The sequence below is a fragment of the Dendrobates tinctorius genome, unplaced genomic scaffold, assembly GCF_039654945.1.
Source record: "Dendrobates tinctorius isolate UK_male_01 unplaced genomic scaffold, ASM3965494v1 ptg000502l, whole genome shotgun sequence".
Lineage (NCBI taxonomy): Eukaryota > Metazoa > Chordata > Amphibia > Anura > Dendrobatidae > Dendrobates > Dendrobates tinctorius.
In genome coordinates, this window is record NW_027362161.1 from 54,129 (window position 1) to 76,520 (window position 22,392).

General features: G+C 48.9%; 1 protein-coding gene across 4 annotated transcripts in view; it reads left to right on the forward strand.

The window, feature by feature from the left end:
- LOC141078101 (phospholipid scramblase 2-like) overlaps positions 1-22,392 on the forward strand; it is a 112,078-nt gene that overhangs the window by 46,500 nt on the left and 43,186 nt on the right. For all 4 annotated transcript variants that reach the window (XM_073564938.1, XM_073564939.1, XM_073564937.1 and 1 more), the window contains exons 4-6: positions 11,356-11,383; positions 12,406-12,587; positions 12,851-13,012. In XM_073564938.1, the coding sequence (XP_073421039.1) occupies positions 11,356-11,383; positions 12,406-12,587; positions 12,851-13,012 (372 nt within the window). The remainder of the gene's footprint in view (positions 1-11,355; positions 11,384-12,405; positions 12,588-12,850; positions 13,013-22,392) is intronic.

Here is a 22,392-nt window from a genome sequence, read left to right on the forward strand (position 1 = left end):
CTCCGTCAACTATTGAAATGGACCCGGCCAAGGTACAGGCCATTTATGATTGGGTTCAGCACACTTCTTTGAAGGCCCTCCAGAAGTTTTGAGTTTTGCTCATTTTTATCGTAAATTTATAGCTAATTTTTCTAGTATTGCCAAACCATTGACTGATTTGACTAAGAAGGGTGCTGATATGCTGCTCCAGAGGCTGTTTCTTCCTTTCATGAGCTGAAGCGGAGGTTCACTTCTGCTCCAGTTTTGCGGCAACCTGATGTCTCACTCCCGTTTCAGGTAGAGGTGAACGCTTCTGAGATTGGTGCAGGAGCTATTTTGTCCCAAAGAGATCCGGTAACATCTAAAATGAATCCCTGTGCTTTCTTTTCCCGAAAGTTCTCCACATCTGAACGCAACTATGATGTGGGGAATCGGGAACTGTTAGCCATGAAATGGGCATTTGAGGAGTGGAGACATTGGTTGGAGGGAGCTAGACATCAAGTCGTGGTCCTCACTGACCACAAGAATTTGATTTACCTTGAGTCGGCCAAACACTTGAATCCTTGACAGGCTAGGTGGGCCTTGTTTTTCACACGTTTTGATTTTGTGGTCTCTTTTCTTCCGGGCACTAAGAATGTCAAGGCAGACGCCCTCTCTAGGAGTTTCTTTTCTGATTCTCCTATTGTGACCAAGCCTGTTACCATCTTAGGTGAGGGGTGTTAAATATTAATAATTCGTTAAATATTTCTTATTACACCCAGTTCTGTAGATTGCTTTAGCTTATATGACATAGGCTATTTTTAAGCTTGGCTCATGGTAGAAATGTCAGCTCACTACATATTTAAGTTTAGCCTTGAGGTAAATGTCAAACTCCATATATACCGAGATCACGTGTTTCAAGAGACGTATATAATTCATGGCTAACTGTAGAGGTCGCTGTCTTCTTCCCTCACCATCATGAGAGACAGACATGAAGATGTCGCCTGTGTTGGGCCATGACATGACATAACAGCTGGTATATTACTTGACGGCGATGTGAGAAGCTGAACTGAGACAGCAGCCATTTGATATTCAGGATCTCGGAGAGAAGAAGAATACATGCTGCTTTGCTATGAACAATGGACAATCTCTCTTTCACTTATTTTTATTCACCTGTTTTTTTGTAATAACCTTTCTTTGATGGAAGAATCCAAATAAACCACTATATTTTTATCTGGTAACTAGTCCTGAGTATTTTACAGGATAAGCATTATTTTACAAGGGGGTAGTTCTTTCTGCCATCTCGCCCGATTTGAGACGTGCTCTGGAAGAGTTTCAGGAGGACAAACCTGAGTGTTGTCCCATTGGAAAATTGTATGTTCCTGACCAGTGGAGGAAGAGAGTAATGTCTGAAGTTCATTGTTCCGCATTGGCTGGTCATCCAGGTATTTTTGGTACTAGAGATTTGGTGAGTCGGTCTTTTTGGTGGCCCGCCTTGTCTCGTGATGTCAGGAATTTTGTGCAGTCCTGTGGGACTTGCTCCCGGTCTAAACCTTGTTCTCGCTCTAGTGGGTTGTTGATGCCTTTGCCGGTGCCCAGGAGGCCATGGACCCATATTTCAATGGATTTTATCTCTGATATGCCTGTCTCTCAGAGAATGACTGTTATTTGGGTGATTTGTGATAGATTCTCTAAGATGGTCCATCTTGTACCACTCCCTAAGTTGCCATCTTTCTCAGAGTTGGTGCCCTTGTTTTTGCAACAGGTGGTTCGCTTGCATGGGATTCCTGAGAACATTGTATCTGACAGAGGAGTTCAGTTTGTTTCTAGATTTTGGAGGACTTTCTGTTCCAAGCTGGGAATTCAGTTGTCCTTCTCCTCTGCGTTTCACCCTCAGACCAATGGGCAGACAGAGAGAACAAACCAGACTTTGGAGTCATATTTAAGATGTTTTATTTCTGCTGATCAGGATGATTGGGTTTCATTTTTGCCCTTGGCCGAATTTGCTTTAAATAATAGAGCTAGTTCTGCCACTTTGATGTCACCTCTTTTTTGTAACTTTGGGTTTCATCTTCGATTCTCTTCAGGGCAGGTGGAGTCTTCTGCCTGCCCAGGTGTTGACACTGTGGTGGAGAGAATGCACCAGATCTGGGACCAAGTGGTGGATAAGTTGTCTCTCTCCCAGGAAAAGGCCCAGCGGTTTTCTAACCGACATAGGACCATTGGTCCCCGGTTTAAGGTGGGTGATATGGTTTGGTTGTCATCAAAGAATATCTCTATGAAGGTGGCTTCTCCAAAGTTTAAACCTAGATTTATTGGACCTTACAAGATTTTGGAGATTCTTAATCCAGTCTCGTTTCGATTGGCTCTTCCTGTTACATTCAAGATCCATAACGTGTTTCATAAGTCTCTGTTAAAGAGGTTTGTTGAGCCAGTAGTTCCTGTGGTGGCACCTCCTGATCCTGTATTGGTTGAAGGTAATGTTGAATATGAGGTTGAGAAGATACTGGACTCTCGTCTGGCTAGAAGGAGACTCCAGTATTTGGTTAAATGGAAGGGTTATGGCCAGGAGGATAATTCTTGGGTCTCTGCATCCGATATTCATGCCGAAAGATTGGTTCGTGCTTTTCATAGGGCCCATCCTGATCGCCCTGGTGGCGTGGATGAGGGTTCGGTGACCCCTCCTCAAGGGGGAGGTACTGTTATGAGTTCATTTTCTCCTTCACCTATGATGTCTGATGAACTCCCTCTGCTGGTGAAAGGAGGTAGTGAAATTGATCTGGATGGGAAGAACCTGTCATCTGAACAGGTGGAGTGTGATTGGACATCCGGAATTTCTGAGTGGATACAAGGCAGCCGACGCCCTGCAGGGTTTGCTGGTGATCCTTTCTGCTCTGAGCTCTTGCATCCAGTTTAGTTCCTGTCTACTAAAAGCTAAGTTTTTGCTCTGCTATTTTTCCATGAGATTTTGTCTGTTTACTTAGTGTTTGTGTTCAGCCTGCCCTGGTTGGGACGGGCTGAACTCCATTTTTGTCTCTGATCAGTTGATCTCTTTGCTCTGTTTTCAGAACATACCTGAGTGCTGATATAGTGATTTTGAAGTCTAGTGACTTCAGGGCCTTTTCTATCAGACGTGTTGGACATTATTTTTGGCAGGGTTTTTTGCGTGATTGCAGCCAGCATCTTTTCTGTCCTTTCCTATCTACTTAGTTGGGCCCCATCATTTGCTCAGCCTGTCTTTCTGTCTGTTTGTGTTTTCATCTGTTTTTCATCGACAATACATGTTGGGGGCTGTCTATTGCTTTGGGGTCTGCTCTGGGGCAGTTTAGATTTCCCCTTTTTTTCTTTAGGCTTATTTAGCTCTCCGGCTGTCACGAGGGGTCTTGGGCACCGTAGGAACCCCCCACGGCTACTGTTAGTTGTGGTGAATAGGATCAGGGGTCTGCAATCCGCTAGCTACCAACCTCTCTGGTTTTCTGGACTTAGCTTGTGTTTTTGTTTTTTCCTCCTCCCGTGACTCATTCATAACAGTTATCTGTGAGGGTAGAGTGGGGCCGTTCACCACTCTGACGGTGACTGGTGTAGACATCATAACCAGAGGTATAGCGTGCCGTTGAGCGAAGCCTGATGACATAAAATTACCCTCTGCCCCGGAATCCACGCAAACCTCCACCGCCAGAGTGGAAGAATCAACCTCAAGTGTCCCCTTAAAGGACAGCTTGGAGGAAAACGCCGCTGATTCTAGTGCGCCGCCTCCTACGGCTACTAGTCGCGAGCGTTCTCCCAGCTGCTGTGGGCATCGGTTGGCAAGGTGACCGGACTGCCGGTAAACATGACAGCTGACAGGAGCTCGAGCGGACCGGGGCCTGGATCCCTCACAGGAAACCCCCTGACACTCGGACACCCGATCGGAAGATTCCAGAGGTTTAGCAAAGCTAGGTGCCAACCTAAACCTCTGCCTACACTGGGCCCGCTCCAACCTTCGCTCGGTGAAGCGAAGATCTATACGGGTGGAGACAGTGATAAGCTCCTCCAGTGTAGCGGGAATCTCACTGGTGGCCAGAGCGTCCTTCACATGGCCAGCCAAACCTCTCCAGAATGCCGGAATGAGGACCTTATCTGGCCACTCTAACTCTGAGGCCAGCGTCCGGAACTGGATGGCAAAGTGGCTGACCATGGACGAGCCCTGTGATAATGCCAGCAGCTGGAGCGCGGTGTCATGGATGACTCGTGGCCCCAGGAAGACCTGCTTCAGAGTGTCCAAAAACCGCGAGACACTCTGCACCACATGATCACCATGCTCCCACAGAGGTGTGGCCCACTCCAAAGCCCTGCCCGACAAGAGGGAAATAATAAATCCCACTTTAGCCCGCTCAGAGGGGAATCGTGTGGCCAGCAGCTCCAGCTGTATAGATCACTGGCTTACAAAACCCCTACAAGAAGCACTATCACCCGAGAACTTCTCAGGCAGCGGGAGGCGGGAGAAAGTCGGGGCAGGGATGGCTGTGGTCACACGGGAGACAGCCTCTGTGGCTGCCTGAACAGCGACCGCAGTAACATCCGCAGCTGAGGCTGAACGCTCGAGTGCCGCCAACCTGCCCTGCTGCTGCTGGATGTACTGCAGCAGTTGCTGTTCATCCACCATTACTAGCCAGACCCTGGCGCTAGTATAATGTTTGGGCTGGCGGAAAGCACCAAATTATAAAATAATAGTAGGTGCGTTCGCAGCCCGGGGTCCACCGTGCAGAGGTGGTACACTGCTGCTAAGTAACGGCGGAAGAATTAAGCGGTGTGAAACCAGTCACACGTGGGTTACGTCACCGAATGTGAACAGGGCGAACTCTGTAACTGCACAGAGCCGCACAACCGCTGAACGTAAATGCCGGAGCCTGTTAACTCACAGAGCTCGGCCAAAAGAGCGCACAGTGTACGGCCATAGAACTCTACCCCAAGGACACGGGGTTAGAGTCTTTCTAGGCCCACTGAACGCGCGGCGTCGCTGCTGCGAGCGCCGCTATAGACGCTGGCTATGGAGCACGTGCACTGAGGCGTGCCGAGTCCCTGGTGAGGCCAGATGCCTGACTCAACCTCAGACCTACCTACGCCTAAGCCTGGGCGCTAGCAGGCTAGGCTGCACAACACATGCATACCAAGGGTAGGGGTTTCTTAATGAGTCATTCACCAGAGACATTCATACGTGCATACATCACTCACTCCACATAGTCTGTAAATACAGTCTAGACTAGCACATGGGCGAGCGGCCATGCGAACCTTTTATAGCCACGGGCGTCCGGGACCTTCCTGGCTTCTCGGATGGGCCAATCCGAACACGAGCAGGACCTGAGCAAGTGACCCCCGATCTCCAATGGGAGATCATTCCACGGGCATGCTCAGTGGCCTGACATGAGGACTTAGTCCCTGGAGAATCTCGCTGCTGAGCAGCATGCATTGTCATAGCTGTGCCAGAGGTGGCAGCAGCAAGCAAACCCACGGAGCTGGCCTGGGCAGAGCGCCGGGACCGATGAATCTGCTGAGCAGGCTCCACTGCGGCCGAAGAAGAATGGGAGACCACTGGGTGCAAAGCTCTGGATTCCTGCTGTGCAGTGGCAGGAACCCGACGCCTAACACATGGGGTGGTTATCAGCTTATCCCCTTTCCAGCTGGCGGTGGATGACTTCCGCACCTCAGGGGTATGGTTGGCCTCCTAAGTGTCTGTTGGTCACCCTTCCAGGGCTGTGGGGTACTCGAGGCCGGTGTCGGGGGACTGTGTCACAGCAGCGTTGACCCGGTCCATGGCCCTGGGCGCCCAAGTAATGGGGGAATGTAGTTAATGAAATGGAATAGTTCGTGACGCCACCTGTGGTGTTTGGCGAGGGAGATGTTAAGCCAACGCTGCAGACAGATTCGCTGGGACTGATGGTAGGGTGTAGCAAAGATGTAAAAGCTTGCCACAGGTGAAGCTATAGTCCCAGTGCAGTGTAGATGTGGTTGATACAGGGATGTAGCAGTGCAGGAAAGGTAGGAAGCAGACAAGACACAGCAGCGTGCAATTTCTGTACCTTTACTTGATAACTGCAGTCCAGGGTCCTGATTACAGATGGTATTGGAGCAGGCTAGCCTGGAAGCAATTCAGGGATTCTCTCTCAGCAAAAGGGCTGTGCAGTCTCCTTCCTAGCGCTCGTTTGAACGAAGTACTCCAAGTACTAAGTTACTCTGAAGTTCCTCCTGTCAGATGTTCCTAAGAAACTTACTTGCACGGCAGACAGCTGTAACCTCTCTCGGGGACTCCTCACTTGAGTCCTGGCTCTCTATCCAAGCTGCTGTTGTACCTCAAGTCTTAGATGGGAGTAGGGCATTTACAGCCTCCTGCCCCTCTGGTATCTGTTGTAGGACCGTTAGTATCCGTACAACCGTGGAGACCAGGCTCCAGTTCATGCGCTCACTGTGAGGGAGCTCTCCTTTCCCAGCTCAACCTCCAGCTTCTCTCTACATGTCTGCACACTTCACCCTCCGCTGACTAACTAACCACTCCTTCCTCTTGACCCTCAGAGAGCACTTCTCCCCTTAATTCCGGTTCAGAGCTCCCCCTGCTGGCCTGGAGTGGAACTGTGTTGCATGTATGGATTGACTGCGAGAGAGACCCATCATTGCCTGCGAGCCTGGCATTACCCTCCCCTGGAGGAACGCAAAGCCACTGTGGCGGCCATACTCCTGGGGGCGCCACATCTGCAATCTGTGCTGTTTTAGTGGCCTCATTTGGCTCCTGGTCCAGCATGACCTGTTGTAGCTCCACAGGGAAAAGATGAAGAAATTGGTCCTTCACCATCAGATCCTTCAGCTCCTCGAAGGTGGAGACTGACATTCCTTGGACCCACTGCTCAAAGATGGTTCTGAGCCTATCCATCACATTACTATAGCTGTCATGTGCAGTATACCTCTGGTGTCAGCTGGTACCTTTTAATCATGGCCTGATTATGACCTCATACTCTCCGTCCTGGTCTCGAGGGAGAGGAGCAAACACCTCCAGAGTTTCTCCTCGGAGACCTGGAGTTAAATATCGGGCCCACTGGAACTGCCTGCAGGCTTTTTCAACACCTGCAGAAATATATCCAAGTACCCGTTCTTGTTCATCACAGGAAAATGTTCAGAACAGGGTTTAAAGCTGTGGGCATTGCTGGACTTACTGCTTGATGGTGTGGATCTCTGTATCTGGATTTGGGCTAACTCCAGCTGGTACTGACACTCGGCTTGATGGTCATCTCTCTCAGCCTGGGCTTGTTGCTCTGCTTGCTCCTGGAATTTTAGGATCAGCTGCAATCGTTCCTTGTAACTATCTGCATTGAATTGTTCCATGGCCATATGTAGGTGGGGGTGCACACTACCCTGGTTGTGGGTATGGCTGGCATTCACAGGTGGGACCTCTGCAGCAGTGCTACCTACACCTTGGTTGACCTCCCCTTCATTAGGGCTCTGGTGACAGACTGGCTCTGCAGCACCTTGCAACAGTTCAGCAATCATTTGATGCTTGGTTTCGCCCGTGGAGTCAATCTATCTCAGTGTGTTGTACTCGCAGGTAAGCAGGATGCAGTGACGAGCCGGAGACAGAGCAAGGGTTAAACTCAACTTGGTAGTGGTGGCTATACGGCCACGGTATGGCCGGCTAAAGACCCCTGGACTAAAGGGGGAATATGAACAACGGAGTGTCACTTATCGGTCTCTGACATCCTGCATAGTTGGTTCTGGGGAATGTCTGGGCGACGCCTTAGCGGCCGGGTCCAGCCAAAGAAGATTTGCCGAAGACTCCGGAAGTTCCTGAGCTCTGGTGATGGGTGGGCGATACAGGCCCCTCGCCGGTCCCCCGCCGCCGGGGTTGTCTAGTCAGGAGGCGAGGCAGAGGTCTCGCCATACAGGCCGCAGCGGTATGGAGCGGGGCAGAGGCGGCCGCAGGTTTCGCTGTACAGGCCGTAGCCACGGTATGGAGCGGGGCAGAGGCAGCCGCGGGTCTCGATGTACAGGCAGCTGCGGTATGGAGCGGGGCAGAGGCGGCCGCAGGTCTCGGTGAGTATCCTCCTCGTGCTGCTCGGCACCGACCGCTCCCCTTATCAGGTGAGTCCCCGTCACTGCTGTCCCGAAAGTGCTGACTCACTCTCGCTCCTGGACGCCACTTAGACTGCTCCCTCCTGTCTCTCGTCTCTCTCCCTGCCGAGTGTCCCCTGCTGGTCTCCACCACTCGTTTCATAGTCGTTCCGCCCCCTTTCTTTGACCCGCCCCCATGTTTCCTAGTCAACGGTCGGTCCTGGCCTGTAATTGTTCCCCTCGTGAACTCGGGTGACAGCCATCTTAGTTCCGGCCCGGACGCATGGCGGGCCCCTTTTCCGGGACCCTCTCCCCTACAAGTGTACAGGGAGCAATAAGAGTGTCCTTGGTCTGCTGCTTATACCAAGGCTCTCCAAGCCTAGCCATCATAGCCAAATAAGAGATAGGACAGAAAAACAAGAGAGGTGGAGGGGTGTAACTGCTAAATGTACAGTAGTGTCCCAGATAGAGAAAAAATAAAACACCGAGTCTGGTTCCTCAAAACTCTGCACAGAATTCTCGCAAGGTCCGTGTAATTTTTAATTGACCGGAATGATTTCTCAAACCAGATTACTGATGATCTGTAAAATCCCACCGTTTGCCACCAATTTGTCCTGGTTATCGCAGGCCGGGAAGGTCACTCAGAACCACCCTCTGTGATCTCTGTGTTGAACAGCTCTCTGATGCCCCCTATCGTCCGGACAATTATATGATAGGCAGACGATTAATGGAGGAGGCCGCAAGCTGTCACCACTAATAGTCCGGATATTGGGAAATTAACAGTGAGCATATGGTATATACACTTCCGATTCTAACTCATGTAATATGTATATACCCCCATATGATCACTGATAACTCCACGATATCCCCAGACAACTCACAGCCACCATCAGTCGTGTTTTATACAGGCTCATTGAAGGCCTGGTTGGTAGCATATGACTTTTAGGCGTGATTTACAGAACAAAAGGAGAACTGTTACATTATTTATTTAATCCACAGTGAGGCGGGGTTTATAAAAATGTGCAAAAGATTTTACAAAGGTGACCAAACAAAACAGCATAAACAGCTACATTAAATAAAAGGGATTAATAGGAGAAATTACTTCACCGTTCGCAGAGACGATTCAGTTTAGCCAAAGGAGAGCGCTCCATTTGGGACCGTTCAGTAAACTGGATTCATGCATGCACTATGTGCAGCTCTCTACAGGAACCCAGATCATAATTCAGCTTAATCATTAATCAGCACCTGAGTTACACTCACACACACCCCTTGATGACCTCACGTGGGCTGTGTTCTGAGCTGTCCTCAGCCCTTCAGGATTTTATGAAAATTCCAACTTATGCGATAATTTCTCTCTGGATGCTCGCAGAAGTTTGAGGTCATCCTCATATTATTTATTGGGATTTTACCTTTTCCCAGAGATTAAACATGACATAGCTGTTGTCAGTTATTTGGCCATTATAGATTTGGGGCTTATAGGCTGGGGTTACAGTTATGAGAAAAAAATGTATCTCCTCCCTACTGTAGTTCGCCCTGGCGAAGGATATGCTCATCACAATCTTAGTTATACAAACTTTGAAATTCAATATTTTCTTTTAGGGACATTTGTCTGTATAAGATTCAATATTTCCCATACTGGGACAAAAAGCGTCTAGTATAAATGTAGAACACTTCCTTTGAAGGGACAAGGTATTTCTTGGGGACAAAAGGGGTCTTCCACTTCTGTGTCTATGGACAAACACATTTTGTCTCAAAAGACCTTTTGTCTAATTACCTGTCCATTCTAAATATCAGTCTCTCTCACAAAAGACACCTTCTTTCAGTCACCTGAGGTACAAAAGGACTTTCTGCATTTTAATTAAGATGGTCACTTCGCTTTGTCTCCCAACTACACATTGCAGTCTTACCCATTTCCCATATGCTAAACTATAATTCATATAGAGGCAGCCAGATTGCTAGCTCTTGTCTCCTACTGCAACAGAGAGAAGGGGCGGAGGGAGGGGAGTGCACTATAGAGTTATAGAGCATTTTAATATTTTCTATGACATTTTCTTTGCCTGTCCATGTAGTGTGTCTTTCCAGCCTTTCTCCCCTTTCTCACCATACTGTCTTATTTCTAGGTCTCCTACTGTCTATCTGTTCTGTCCTGTCTCTTCTGCTTGTCAGTTCCTCCTATCTCCCCTGCTTGTCTCCCTAGTCTTTCTGTTCCTATCATTTCCTCTGTCTTTTTGTTCCTCTCATCTCCTCTGCCTCTCTTTTCCTCCTGTATCCCCTGCCTGTATGTTCCTTACATCTCCCCTGTCTGTCTGGTTCTTCCATCTCCCCTGCTTGTCTGTTTCTCCTGTCTCCCCTGCTTGTCTGTTCCTCCTGTCTCCCCTGCCTGTCTGTTCTTCCTGTCTCCTCTGGCTCTCTGTTCCTCCTGTCTCCCCTGCCCGTCTGTTCCTTCTGTCTCCCCTGCCTGTCTGTTCCTTCCGTCTCCCCTGTCTGTTTGGTCCTTCCATCTTCCCTGCTTGTCTGTCTCTCCTGTCTCCCCTGCTTGTCTGTTCCTCCTGTCTCCCTTGCCTGTCTGTTCTTCCTGTCTCCTCTTCCTCTCTGTTCCTCCAGTCTCCCCTGCCCGTCTGTTCTTTCTGTCTCCCCTGCCCTTCTGTTCCTTCCGTCTCCCCTGTCTGTCTGGTCCTTCCATCTTCCCTGTTGGCTGTCTCTCCTGTCTCCCCTGCTTGTCTGTTCCTCCTGTCTCCCTTGCCTGTCTGTTCTTCCTGTCTCCTCTTTCTCTCTGTTCCTCCTGTCTCCCCTGCCCGTCTGTTCTTTCTGTCTCCCCTGCCCTTCTGTTCCTTCTGTCTCCCCTGTCTGTTTGTTACTACCATCTCCCCTGTATTTATGTTCCTCCTGTCTCCTCTGCCTGTCTGTTCCTCTTGCCTCCCTTGTCTTTCTGTTCCTACCATCTCCCCTGTCTTTCTGTTCCTCCCGTCTCCTCTGCCTCTCTTTTCCTCCTGTCTCCTCTGCCTTTCTGTTCCTCCTGTCTCCCCTGCCTGTCTGTTCCTCCTGTCTCCCCTGCCTGTCTGGTCCTCCTGTCTCCCCTGCCTGTCTGGTCCTCCTGTCTCCCCTGCCTGTCTGGTCCTCCTGTCTCCCCTGCCTGTCTGGTCCTTCCATCTCCCATGCTTGTCTGTTCCTCCAGTCTCTCCTGCCTGTCTGTTCCTCATGCCTCCCCTGCCTGTCTGTTGCTCCTCCTGTCTCTCCTGCCTGCCCTTTCAGCTGTGATGTCACTCATCCATATGTTCATCGTGTGCAGAGTCATCACTAATGTTGAATTTTCTGTTTCAGATTAACCAGCTAATCGTGAAAGAGAAATGTAAGAATATATATATACTGTATGTATCCAAAATCATTGTGTTATATATCCTGTGCACCCTATGTGACTGAATAGGAAATATCATTGTCCCTGGTGTCTAGCGGTTTAATGCTCCAGTCCCTGGTGTCCACTGGTTTAATTCTCCAGTCCCTGATTTCTAGAGTTTCATGCTCCAGTCATTGGTGTCCACTGGTTTAATGCTCCAGTCATTGGTGTCCACTGGTTTAATTCTCCAGACCCTGATTTCTAGTGGTTTAATGCTCCAGTCCCTGTTGTGTACAGGTTTAATCCTCCAGTCCCTGATTTCTAGCGGTTTAATGCTCCAGTCATTGGTGTCCAGTGGTTTAATTTTCCAGTCCCTAATTTCTAGAGTTTCATGCTCCAGTCATTGGTGTCCACTGGTTTAATCCTCCAGTTCCTGATTTCTAGCGGTTTAATGCTCCAGTCATTGGTGTCCAGTGGTTTAATGCTCCAGTCTCTGATGTCCACTGGTTTATTGCTCCAGTCTCTGATGTCCACTGGTTTAATTCTCCAGTCCCTGATTTCTAGAGTTTCATGCTCCAGTCATTGGTGTCCACTGGTTTAATCCTCCAGTTCCTGATTTCTAGCGGTTTAATGCTCCAGTCATTGGTGTCCACTGGTTTAATCCTCCAGTTCCTGTTTTCTAGCGGTTTAATGCTCCAGTCATTGTTGTCCAGTGGTTTAATGCTCCATTCTCTGATGTCCACTGGTTTATTGCTCCAGTCTCTGATGTCCACTGGTTTAATGCTCCAGTCTCTGATGTCCACTGGTTTAATGCTCCAGTCAATGTTGTGTACTGGTTTAATGCTTTCAGGCTGGTGGTCTCTATACACATTATTAATCTCTAGATGAAGGACCTCTCCTGATCTGTTGTCTTCTCTGGTATGGCTGCGTGTGTGCCTTCTACAGTGGGTGCTGTCCATGAATATAGTCCTACCTGTCTCATGTGAACTGTCTTCTGAGTTCTGGTACTGATCCATCCTTGTGTCTCTTCCCACCAGTCACGGTGTCACAGGGTCGGAACTTCACATTTGATGTGTTGAACCATGTTGGTCAGCGCCTATTCCAGGCGTTTCAACATGTTGCGTGCAGCGCACCTCTCTATGACGTGAAGATTAAGGACAACAGCGGCAATGACGTCCTGCAGCTACTTCAGAACTTCTGCTGCACCTGTACTCATCAGGTGAGGGTTACATAGACAGTGACTTGGGGGTCAGGGCACCTCACCCTCCCACACTATTCAGCTAAAGTTATCCACATAGCAGCCCACATGAACCAGAGATACACATCTAACACTCCTGTTTATTACATCAGAGGGCCGAGCATTTGCTATTACCTCCTGAGGAACCTCCCTAGAGGGCAACACAAGATCTGGCACCTAATGTGTGGCGCCCTCTGATGGTGACAATACCAATTAATCCTGACACCATGTTCCTCCTCCTGTAGATGGAGGTGCACTGTCCTCCGGGGAGGCCAGCTGGATTTGTCAAGCTGCATAATAACTTGATGGTGACCCACCTGTCCATCATGAATTCCTCCAAGGAGGTGACTCTGATTATCCTGGGGCCAACTTTTCAGGACAGTATCTTTGGCAACGCCACTTTTGAGGTAAGTCATAAAGTTCAAAATGTGTGCCCAACCCCCAGCAGGGTGATATAGACAGAAGGGAGCTGTGACCCTGCCCCTGCAGGGTGATATAAACGGAAGGGAGCTGTGACCACGCCCCTGCAGGGTGATATAAACGGAAGGGAGCTGTGACCCTGCCCCTGCAGGGTGATATAGACGGAAGGGAGCTGTGACCACGCCCCTGCAGGGTGATATAGACGGAAGGGAGCTGTGACCCCGCCCCTGCAGGGTGATATAAACGGAAGGGAGCTGTGACCTTGCCCCTGCAGGGTGTTATAGATGGAAGGGAGCTGTGACCACGCCCCTGCAGGGTGATATAGACGGAAGGGAGCTGTGACCCCGCCCCTGCAGGGTGATATAAACAGAAGGGAGCTGTGACCCTGCCCCTGCAGGGTGATATAGACGGAAGGGAGCTGTGACCCTGCCCCTGCAGGGTGATATAGACAGAAGGGAGCTGTGACCCTGCCCCTGCAGGGTGATACAGATAGAAAGTAGCTATGACCCTGGCCCTGCAGGGTGATACAGATATAAAAGGAACTATGACCCCGCCCCTGCAGGGTGATACAAATAGAAAGGAGCTATGACTCCGCCCCCGCAGGGTCATACAGATAGAAGGGAGCTGTGACCCCTCCTCTGCAGGGTGATATAGACAGAACAAATCTATTGCCCCACCCTCGCAGAGTGATGCAGATAGAAAAGAGCAATGACTTCACACCCGCAGGGTGATACAGAGAGAAGTGAGCTATGACCCCACCCCTGCAGGGTGATATAGATAGAAAGGAGCTATGAGCCGTCCCCTGCAGGGTGATATAGATAGAAGGGAGCTATGAGCCATCCCCTGCAGGGTGATACAGATAGAAGAGAGCTATGAGCCGTCCCCTGCAGGGTGATACAGATGGAAGAGAGCTATGACCCCGCCCCCTGTAGGGTGATACAGATAGAAGAGAGCTATGACGCCGCCCCTGCAGGGTGATATAGATAGAAGAGTGTTATGAATGGGTCACCGTGGAGAAAAAAGCAAATAAGCTAAGCCACAGAAAACCAGAGTGGTTGGTAACGATGCAGATTGCAGATCCCTGATCTTACCACACAACTAGAGTAGCTGTGGATCGTACCTACGATGAACCTAGATGCCTCGTCACGGCCGGAGGAATAGATAGCCCCCACACATGTATTGACGGTGAAACAAGATGAAGGCACAAACACAGGCAGGAAAATAGGCTGAGCAAATGATGGGGCCCAAACTAACTAGACAGGAAAGGAAAGGGAAGACACTATCTGCAACCTGCAAAAAACCCTACAAAAATAATGTCCAACACTTCTGATAGCAAAATTAACCCTGAAGTCACTAGACTTCTCCCACTATATCAGCACTCTGAAATATTCTGAGACAGAGCAAAAAGAGACCGAACTAGTAAGGGACAAAAAGCCAATTGGCAAAATACTGATAAATAAGAGTGGAAATTCAGCTCAGCCCCCAGCCGGGGCTGGCAGACCACACAAAAAACTGAATAGACCAACAAAATCAAGTGTGAACATTAGCAGAAAAACTTAGCTTTAGATGACTGGAACAGAGCTGAAAACCAAGAGCTGACAAGCCAGAAGGAATCACCAGCAACTGAATAGGGCGTCGGCTGTCTTAAATCCAATCTGAGAATCCTGAGATCCAATCGTCATCCTCATTCTCAGGTGGCAGATCTCCACCGATCAAACCAGCTGCACCACCTCCCGTCACCACCAGAGGAAGTCCAGAAGGGCAACTCACAACTGGTGAGAATGAACTCACAACAGAAGAGAGCTATAAGCCGTCCCCTGCAGGGTGATACAGATAGAAAAGAGCTATGACCCCGCCCCTGCAGGGTGATACAGATGGAAGGGAGATATGAGCCGTCCCCTGCAGGGTGATATAGATAGAAGAGAGCTATGGGCCGACCCTGCAGGGTGATACAGATAGAAGAGAGCTATGAGCCGTCCCCTGCAGGGTGATATAGATAGAAGAGAGCTATGAGCCGTCCTGTTGTGAGCTCATTTTCTCGTTCACCTTTGATGTCCGATGAACTCCCTCTGCTGGTGAAAGGAGGTGGTGAAACTGATTTGGATGGGAGAAACCTGTCACCTGAACAGGTGGATTGCGATTGGACATCCGGAATCTCTGAGTGGATATAAGGCAGCCGACACCCTGTAGGGTTGCTGGTAATTTCTCTGCTCTGAGCTCTGGCCTCCAGTTCAGTTCCTGTCTTCTAAAGCTAAGTTTTGCTCTGTTATTGTTCCATGAGATTTTGTCTGATTTTGCTTAGTTTTGTGTTCTGCCAGCCCCGACTGGGGCTCTGCTGAATTTCCATTTTTGTCCCTGATCAGTTAAATCTCTTTTGCTCTGTCTTCAGAATATATCGGAGTGCTGATATAGGGATTTTGAAGTCTAGTGACTTCAGGGCCGTTTTTCCTATCAGACGTGTTGGGACTTTTTTGGTAGGGTTTTTGCGGATTGCAGCCAGCATCTTTTCTGTCCTTTCCTATCTAGTTAGTTGGGCCCCATCGTTTGCTCTGCCTGTCTTTCTGTGTGTGTTTGTGTTTTCATCTGTTTTCACTGACAATACATGTTGGGGGCTGTAAGTTTAAACGGCATTATGCTTTTGTCATTTTAGAATTTTTGAATAAAATGATTTTTTTAACATTATTGGGATCTCTTCTTTGTTCCATGCTATATTCATGGGATTTGTGTTATATGGTTAACACGGTTGTTAAATGCAAACTCAGCCACCGGTAACACAGAACACCAATCATCTTGTCGGTCTGGAGTCAAGCAACGCAGAATTTGCTCCAGAGACTGATTGGTCCGCTCGGTCTGCCCATTAGTCTCTGGATGATAAGCACATGAAAAGGACAGACCAATACCCAACCTTTTACAAAAAGCCCTCCAAAATTCTGGAAACAAATTGCACTCCTCTATCAGACACCACATTCAAGGGTACCCCATGCAACCGCACCACATGCTCAACAAACAATCTGGACAATGTTTCCGCATTAGGTAGAGCTGCCAAAGGTACAAAATGTGCCTGTTTACTAAACCTGTCCACCACAAACCAGATGACGGTATTACCCTTGGAGGGGGGAAGGTTGGTGATGAAATCCATGGACAAATGCGTCCATGGTCTCTCAGGAATTGGCAGTGGTACCAATTCCCCGGCCAGCCGGTTATGGGGGGTTTTTGCACGGGCACAATCATCACACGCAGACACATATTCCCCAACATCAGAGGCTACAGCAGATCACCAGAATACTCTAGCAATGGCCTTCCGGGTAGCCGAGATCCCTGGATGTCCACCCAGAACTGAGTCATGGAACTCCCGGAGGACCTTAAGGCGTAGCTGAGCTGGCGCAAAAAGTTTGTTCACCGGCTTAGCCGACGGTGCAAGAGACTGGGCTTCCCGAATCCCTCGTTCCAACATATTCGAAATACTTGCCACCACCACCCCAGGCTGAAGAATGGAGGATGGAGGTTCTGGGGGGGACACCGGATCTAGACTGCGTGACAAGGCATCTGCTCTGACATTTTTAGATCCTGGCCGAAAAGTGATCGAGAAGTTGAATCGTGAAAAAAAAAATGACCATCTAGCCTGTCTAGGAGTCAACCTCTTAGCTGACTCAATATAAGCTAGGTTTTTGTGGTCCGTAATTACGGTTATTGGATGGACAGCCCCCTCCAAAAAATGCCTCCATTGTTCAAAGGCCAACTTAACGGCCAGAAGTTCTCGATTTCCCATATCATAGTTTCTCTCCGCAGTAGAGAATTTCTTTGAGAAAAAGGCGCAAGGTCTTAAATTGGTCAAAGTGGCGGGTCCTTGGGACAATACCGCCCCCTCTGAGGCATCTACCTCAGCAATAAATGGTTCAGACGGGTCCGGTTGAACAGGAACCGGGGCCGACATGAAACATGTTTTCAAAAACTGAAATGCCGCTACCGCTGCGGTTGACCAATTCTTGATATCGGCCCCCTTTTGAGTCATGTCTGTGAGGGGTTTAACCACCTGTGAGAACTCCTTTATGAATTTGCGATAGTAATTGGGAAATCCTAGGAAACGCTGCAGAGCCTTCAAATCACAAGGTTGAACCCACTCGACAATGGCCTGCACCTTATTAGGATCCATGCGATACCCTTCAGCAGACACAATGAACCCCAGAAGCGACAGTTCCTGAACAAAAAACAAACATTTTTCCAGTTTAGTCAAGAGACAGTTCTCCCGGAGCCTTTGGAGAACTGCCCGAACATGACCAATGTGAGTCTGTTTATCAGGAGAATAGATCAATATGTCATCCAAATATACCACCAAAAAACGTCCAATAAAATCAGAGAACACGTGATTTATGAAGTTTTGGAAGACCGCTGGAGCATTCGTCAAGCCGAAAGGCATGACCAGATTTTCCAACAACCCTTCAGTAGTGAGAAAAGCGGTTTTCCATTCATCTCCGTCTCGGACTCGGATAAGGTTATACGCTCCCCGTAGATCTAATTTTGAAAACCACTTAGCTCCGGACAATTGGTTGTATAAATCAGGAATAAGTGGAAGGGGATACGTATTCCTCACAGTTATCTTATTTAACTCACGAAAATCGATGCATGGGCGTAAACCACCGTCATTTTTCTTTACTAAAAAGAACCCCGCCGCCACAGGAGAAACAGAAGGACGAATGTGTCCCTTACTGAGGCTCTCGGAAATATACTCCTTCATCGCAGCCCGCTCTGGACCCGAAAGGTTATACAAGCGGGCCTTGGGCAATTTAGCACCTGGAACCAGGTCAATGGCACAATCAAATGGGCGGTGTGGTGGTAAAACCTCAGCCTCTTTTTCGGAGAAACCGTCCGTATAGTCTATCAGGCACTCCGGAATACCTTCCAGACCCACGGACGACACAGACACAGTATCAAGACATTTCTCAGAACAATAAGGACCCCATTTAACAATGTCCCGACATTCCCAATTAATTACAGGATTATGCAATTGTAACCAGGGGAACCCCAACACCAGTCCCGCTGGCAGGTTGTCCATCACAAAACATGAAATACGTTCCTGGTGCAAGGAACTCACTTTAAGGAGAAACTCTTCAGTACGAAACATAATGTCATTTTTTACCAGTGGTGTTTTGTCAATGGCCACAAGGTGAATAGGAGTCTCCAACCTAACTGTCCCTAACTTACACCTGGATACCAAATCAGAGTCAATAAAGTTAAATGTTGATCCGCAATCCACGAAGGCAGAAGTGGATGTGGAGACACTCCCACAGCAGAGTTCCACCTGCAACATTTTAGAGAAGGCAGAAAAGGGTACCTGAGAGCCTGGGTGGCCTCCACGACAATCACCCGGGCTCAGTCGCTTGGTTAGTGGACGGGAGGGGCAATCCTTTCTCCAATGTCCAGAATCACCACAGTGAAAACAGTCTTTTCCCACGCGCCGTGGTCTCCTTTCATTTTCCTTGAGGTCGATGGTTCCCATCTCCGCGATCTCAAAAATAGGACTGGGTCCCCTTCCTTGGGAGAATAACGGTCTTTCACTTTGCATCACTCCCCTCACCCGTAGCCGGCGATCCATTCGGACGGCCTGTGTCATAGCCTCCTCCAGGGAATCAGGCGGAGGATGGAGAGCCAAGGCGTCTTTCAGATGTTCAGACAGGCCTCTACGGAACAAACCCCGAAGGGCGGCATCGTTCCAACAGACCTCCGCTGCCCAGCGTCTGAACTCAGAGCAAAACCACTCGGCTGAGTGCTTTCCCTGGCACACACTCATCACCATGTCCTCAGCCATACGCATGTGATCAGGCTCATCATAAATATGCCCCAGGGCCTTAAAAAATGTATCTACCGTCATACGCTCAGGGGCGGTGGTCGGAAGGGAGAAAGCCCAAGCTTGGGGGGCTCCCCTTAACAGAGACATAATGACCCCCACTCTCTGACTTTCATCCCCAGAAGAGTGTGGTGTTAAGGAAAAAAAAGCTTACAGCCCTCCTAGAAAACTCTGAACTCTTTTTTATTTCCAGAAAAGGTATCTGGTAACTTCACTGGAGACTCAAGGGAAACTAATGTAATATCCCGAGCCCTCAATGAAAAAACCCCCTGCACAGTGTCAGCGATCAGCTGCTGAGACTGAGCCAGGACTCATTGTTCTCCAAGGAATTTCTGAGACATCTGGGTTAGGTGTTTAACCTGCTCAGAAAGAGCATGCATAGGATCCATCACATACACAGGAGAAGGGGAGTGGAGAAAAAAAAATGGTATGGGTCAGTTATAATATCAGGATCCTGACAGCGCCGGCGTACAGCCTCCACTGAGCAGAGACTCACCCACACTTTAGGGACCCCTGGGGACCAGAATAGCCAGAAAGTATAGGTGCACAGGACCTTAGTGATGCAGTTTAGCAAGCCGGCACGGGACTTACGGTCATGTGACTGCAAGGGGGCGGGGCTTAGCGTCCTGCTTTCACAGAAGACAGCAAACTCAGAGTCAGGCAAAACGGAGGTCGTTCACAGTACGGACAGCGAGGTACAGAAGGGGTAAACAGACAGGAGGTCAGACAAAGCCAAAGGTCATACACAAGAAGGCGACGTGGTACCAAGGGGACGAGCAGAGAGAAGTCGGGTCACAAGCAGAGAGTCATACACGAGAGGTAGCGCAGTACAAGAGGGACAGGCAGAACTCATAACAGGGACAGAACCGAATCAAAACCGAACAAGCAAGCAAGATATCAGGCACAAGGCACACGTACGCACAAGGTCAACTAACTCAGCCGAGGGCAGGAGTATAACTGACACCGGACCTAGGTCCAGTGAGCATTAAATAGCCGCCCTCTGCCAGGGAGAGGCGGAATAATTAACCCCCAATCAGACCAGGACGGGCCAAATCGAAACCCCGTCCTGGATCATGACATCAGGTTGATCGGCGTTTACGTGAACATAAAATTACACGAGAAATGTTGCCACCTGTTGAACAAATGTCTGAACCTATGCAATGTGATAAAGTTTTGTCTAGGGCGGAACGTCTGGAGTTCAGAAGGCGTAATAAGCTGTGTTTTTTCTCTGGAGACGTCTCTCATACTATTTCTGTCTGCCCTAAACGAGAGAAATGTTTTGCACACACATTTGCTGTGGGTGGTATACAAGCTAAGTTTCTTCTGGCAATTACTCTGATCTGCTCCCTGTCCACATTTTCCGCTAAGGCTTTTGTGGATTCAGGAGCAGCTCTGAACCTGATGGACTTGGATTTTGCTAAACGTTGTGGGTTTCCTATGACACCTCTGCGGATGCCTATCCCTTTGAGGGGTATTGATGCTACTCCTTTGTTGAAGAATAAACCTCAGTTTTGGACCCAGGTGGTAATGCGGGTCGCCCCAGACCATCAAGAAAATTGCAGATTTTTGGTGTTGCATAATTTGCATGATATCATTGTTCTGGGGTTTCCCTGGTTGCAAATCCATAATCCAGTTTTGGATTGGAAATCTGTGTCTGTGGTGAGTTGGGGTTGTCAGTGTGCTCTTAGTGACTCTCCTGTTTTCTCCACCTCTCCCCAGTCGCATGATGTTCCAGACTATTTGGCTGATTTTTATGATGTATTTAGTGAGAATGAGTCTGTGTCTTTGCCTCCTCATAGGAGTTATGACTGTGCAATTGAGCTGAGCCCTGGGTGTAAATTTCCCAAGGGTCGACTTTTCAATTTATCTGTACCCGAGCATGAGGCTATGCGATCTTATATTAAGGAGTCGTTGGAGAAGGGTCATATTAGACCATCCTCTTCACCCTTGGGTGCTCGGTTTTTTTTCGTGGCCAAGAAAGATGGTTCATTAAGGCCTTGTATTGACTATCGTTCCCTCAACAAAATTACTGTTAAATATCAGTATCCGTTACCCATGATTTCTGATCTATTCTCCAGAGTTAAAGGTGCTTGCTGGTTTACCAAGCTTGACCTCAGGGGGGCGTATAATCTTATTGGCATTAAGCATGGGGATGAATGGAAGACGGTGTTTAATACTCCGGAGGGACATTTTGAGTACCTGGTGATTCCTTTTGGGCTCACTAATGCCCCTTCTGTCTTCCAGTGCTTCATGAATGATATTTTCCTGGATTTTGTGGATAAGTTTCTGATTATCTATCTGGATGATATTTTGATCTTTTCCAGGGATTGGGACTCTCATGTGGAACATGTTCGGACTGTGTTCCGGATTTTGAGGGAGCATTCCCTGTATGTTAATGGGTCGAAGTGCCTTTTTGGTATACAGAGGATTTCATTTTTGGGATTTATTTTGTCTCCGTCAACTATTAAAATGGACCCGGCCAAGGTACAGGTGTTATGCGAGGCTTAGGTCGAAGGAGGCTGACAAAACCCGGGCCCCTGCGGAGTCCCTCAAACTAGGGAAAACCCTGTCTGACCCTCAACCCAGGGTTTTTGCTAAAGGTGCAAATGCCTGAGCCTCCAGCCTCTCCTTATCTCCTGCTCAGCCCTAAGCTGAACCCTCCACCCTCCACCCAGTGAGATGTCAAACCACCAAAACCCACACAGTAAAGACAGACAGGGAGAACTCAAACCACACCGCGCCGCAACCACACAGGACAATACTATAATGTGAACAGGGCAAAACAAAGCACAAATATAGGAAGGCGAAAAGGTAACAACGGATCATACGACACCAGATATGAATTTCTCTCTCCAACACCTCCACTCCAGACCGGAACCACTTGGCACAAAACACAAGCTATAATCGGCGACGCCCACAGGCCAGCACGACTATTTAAAGACCGTGGGCGTGACCAAACATCCCACCTGATTTCCAGCTAGATTAACCCCAGATAACCTGAGTAAAATCAAGCCGGCGCCACTGAGGCTATAGTGGACGGAGATGGAACTACCGCTGCCTGCCGGACGCTGTGGTGTGAACAGCGTCCGACATGACAGTACCCCGTCTTCTACGAGGGACCCCAGGGCCCTCAAGACTCATAGGACCCGGCTTGTCCGGATGACGGCGGTGAAAGGAACTGACCAGCCGATCCGCATGTATGTCCGAGGCTGGTACCCAACACCTCTCCTCCGGACCATACCCCCGCCAGTGCACCAAATACTGAAGAGTACGGCGCAGTACTCGAGAGTCCACCACCTTGGAGACTTCAAACTCTAAATTGCCATCCACCAAGACTGGAGGTGGCATCGGCGTTGTGTCCACAGAGCCTACCACCTTTTTCAATAAAGACCTGTGAAACACGTTGTGTATCTTGTATACCGCAGGAAGCTCCAACCGATAAGCAACCGGGTTTATGATGGCAGCAATCTTAAAAGGGCCAATAAACCTTGGACCCAATTTCAATGATGGAATTTTGAGTTT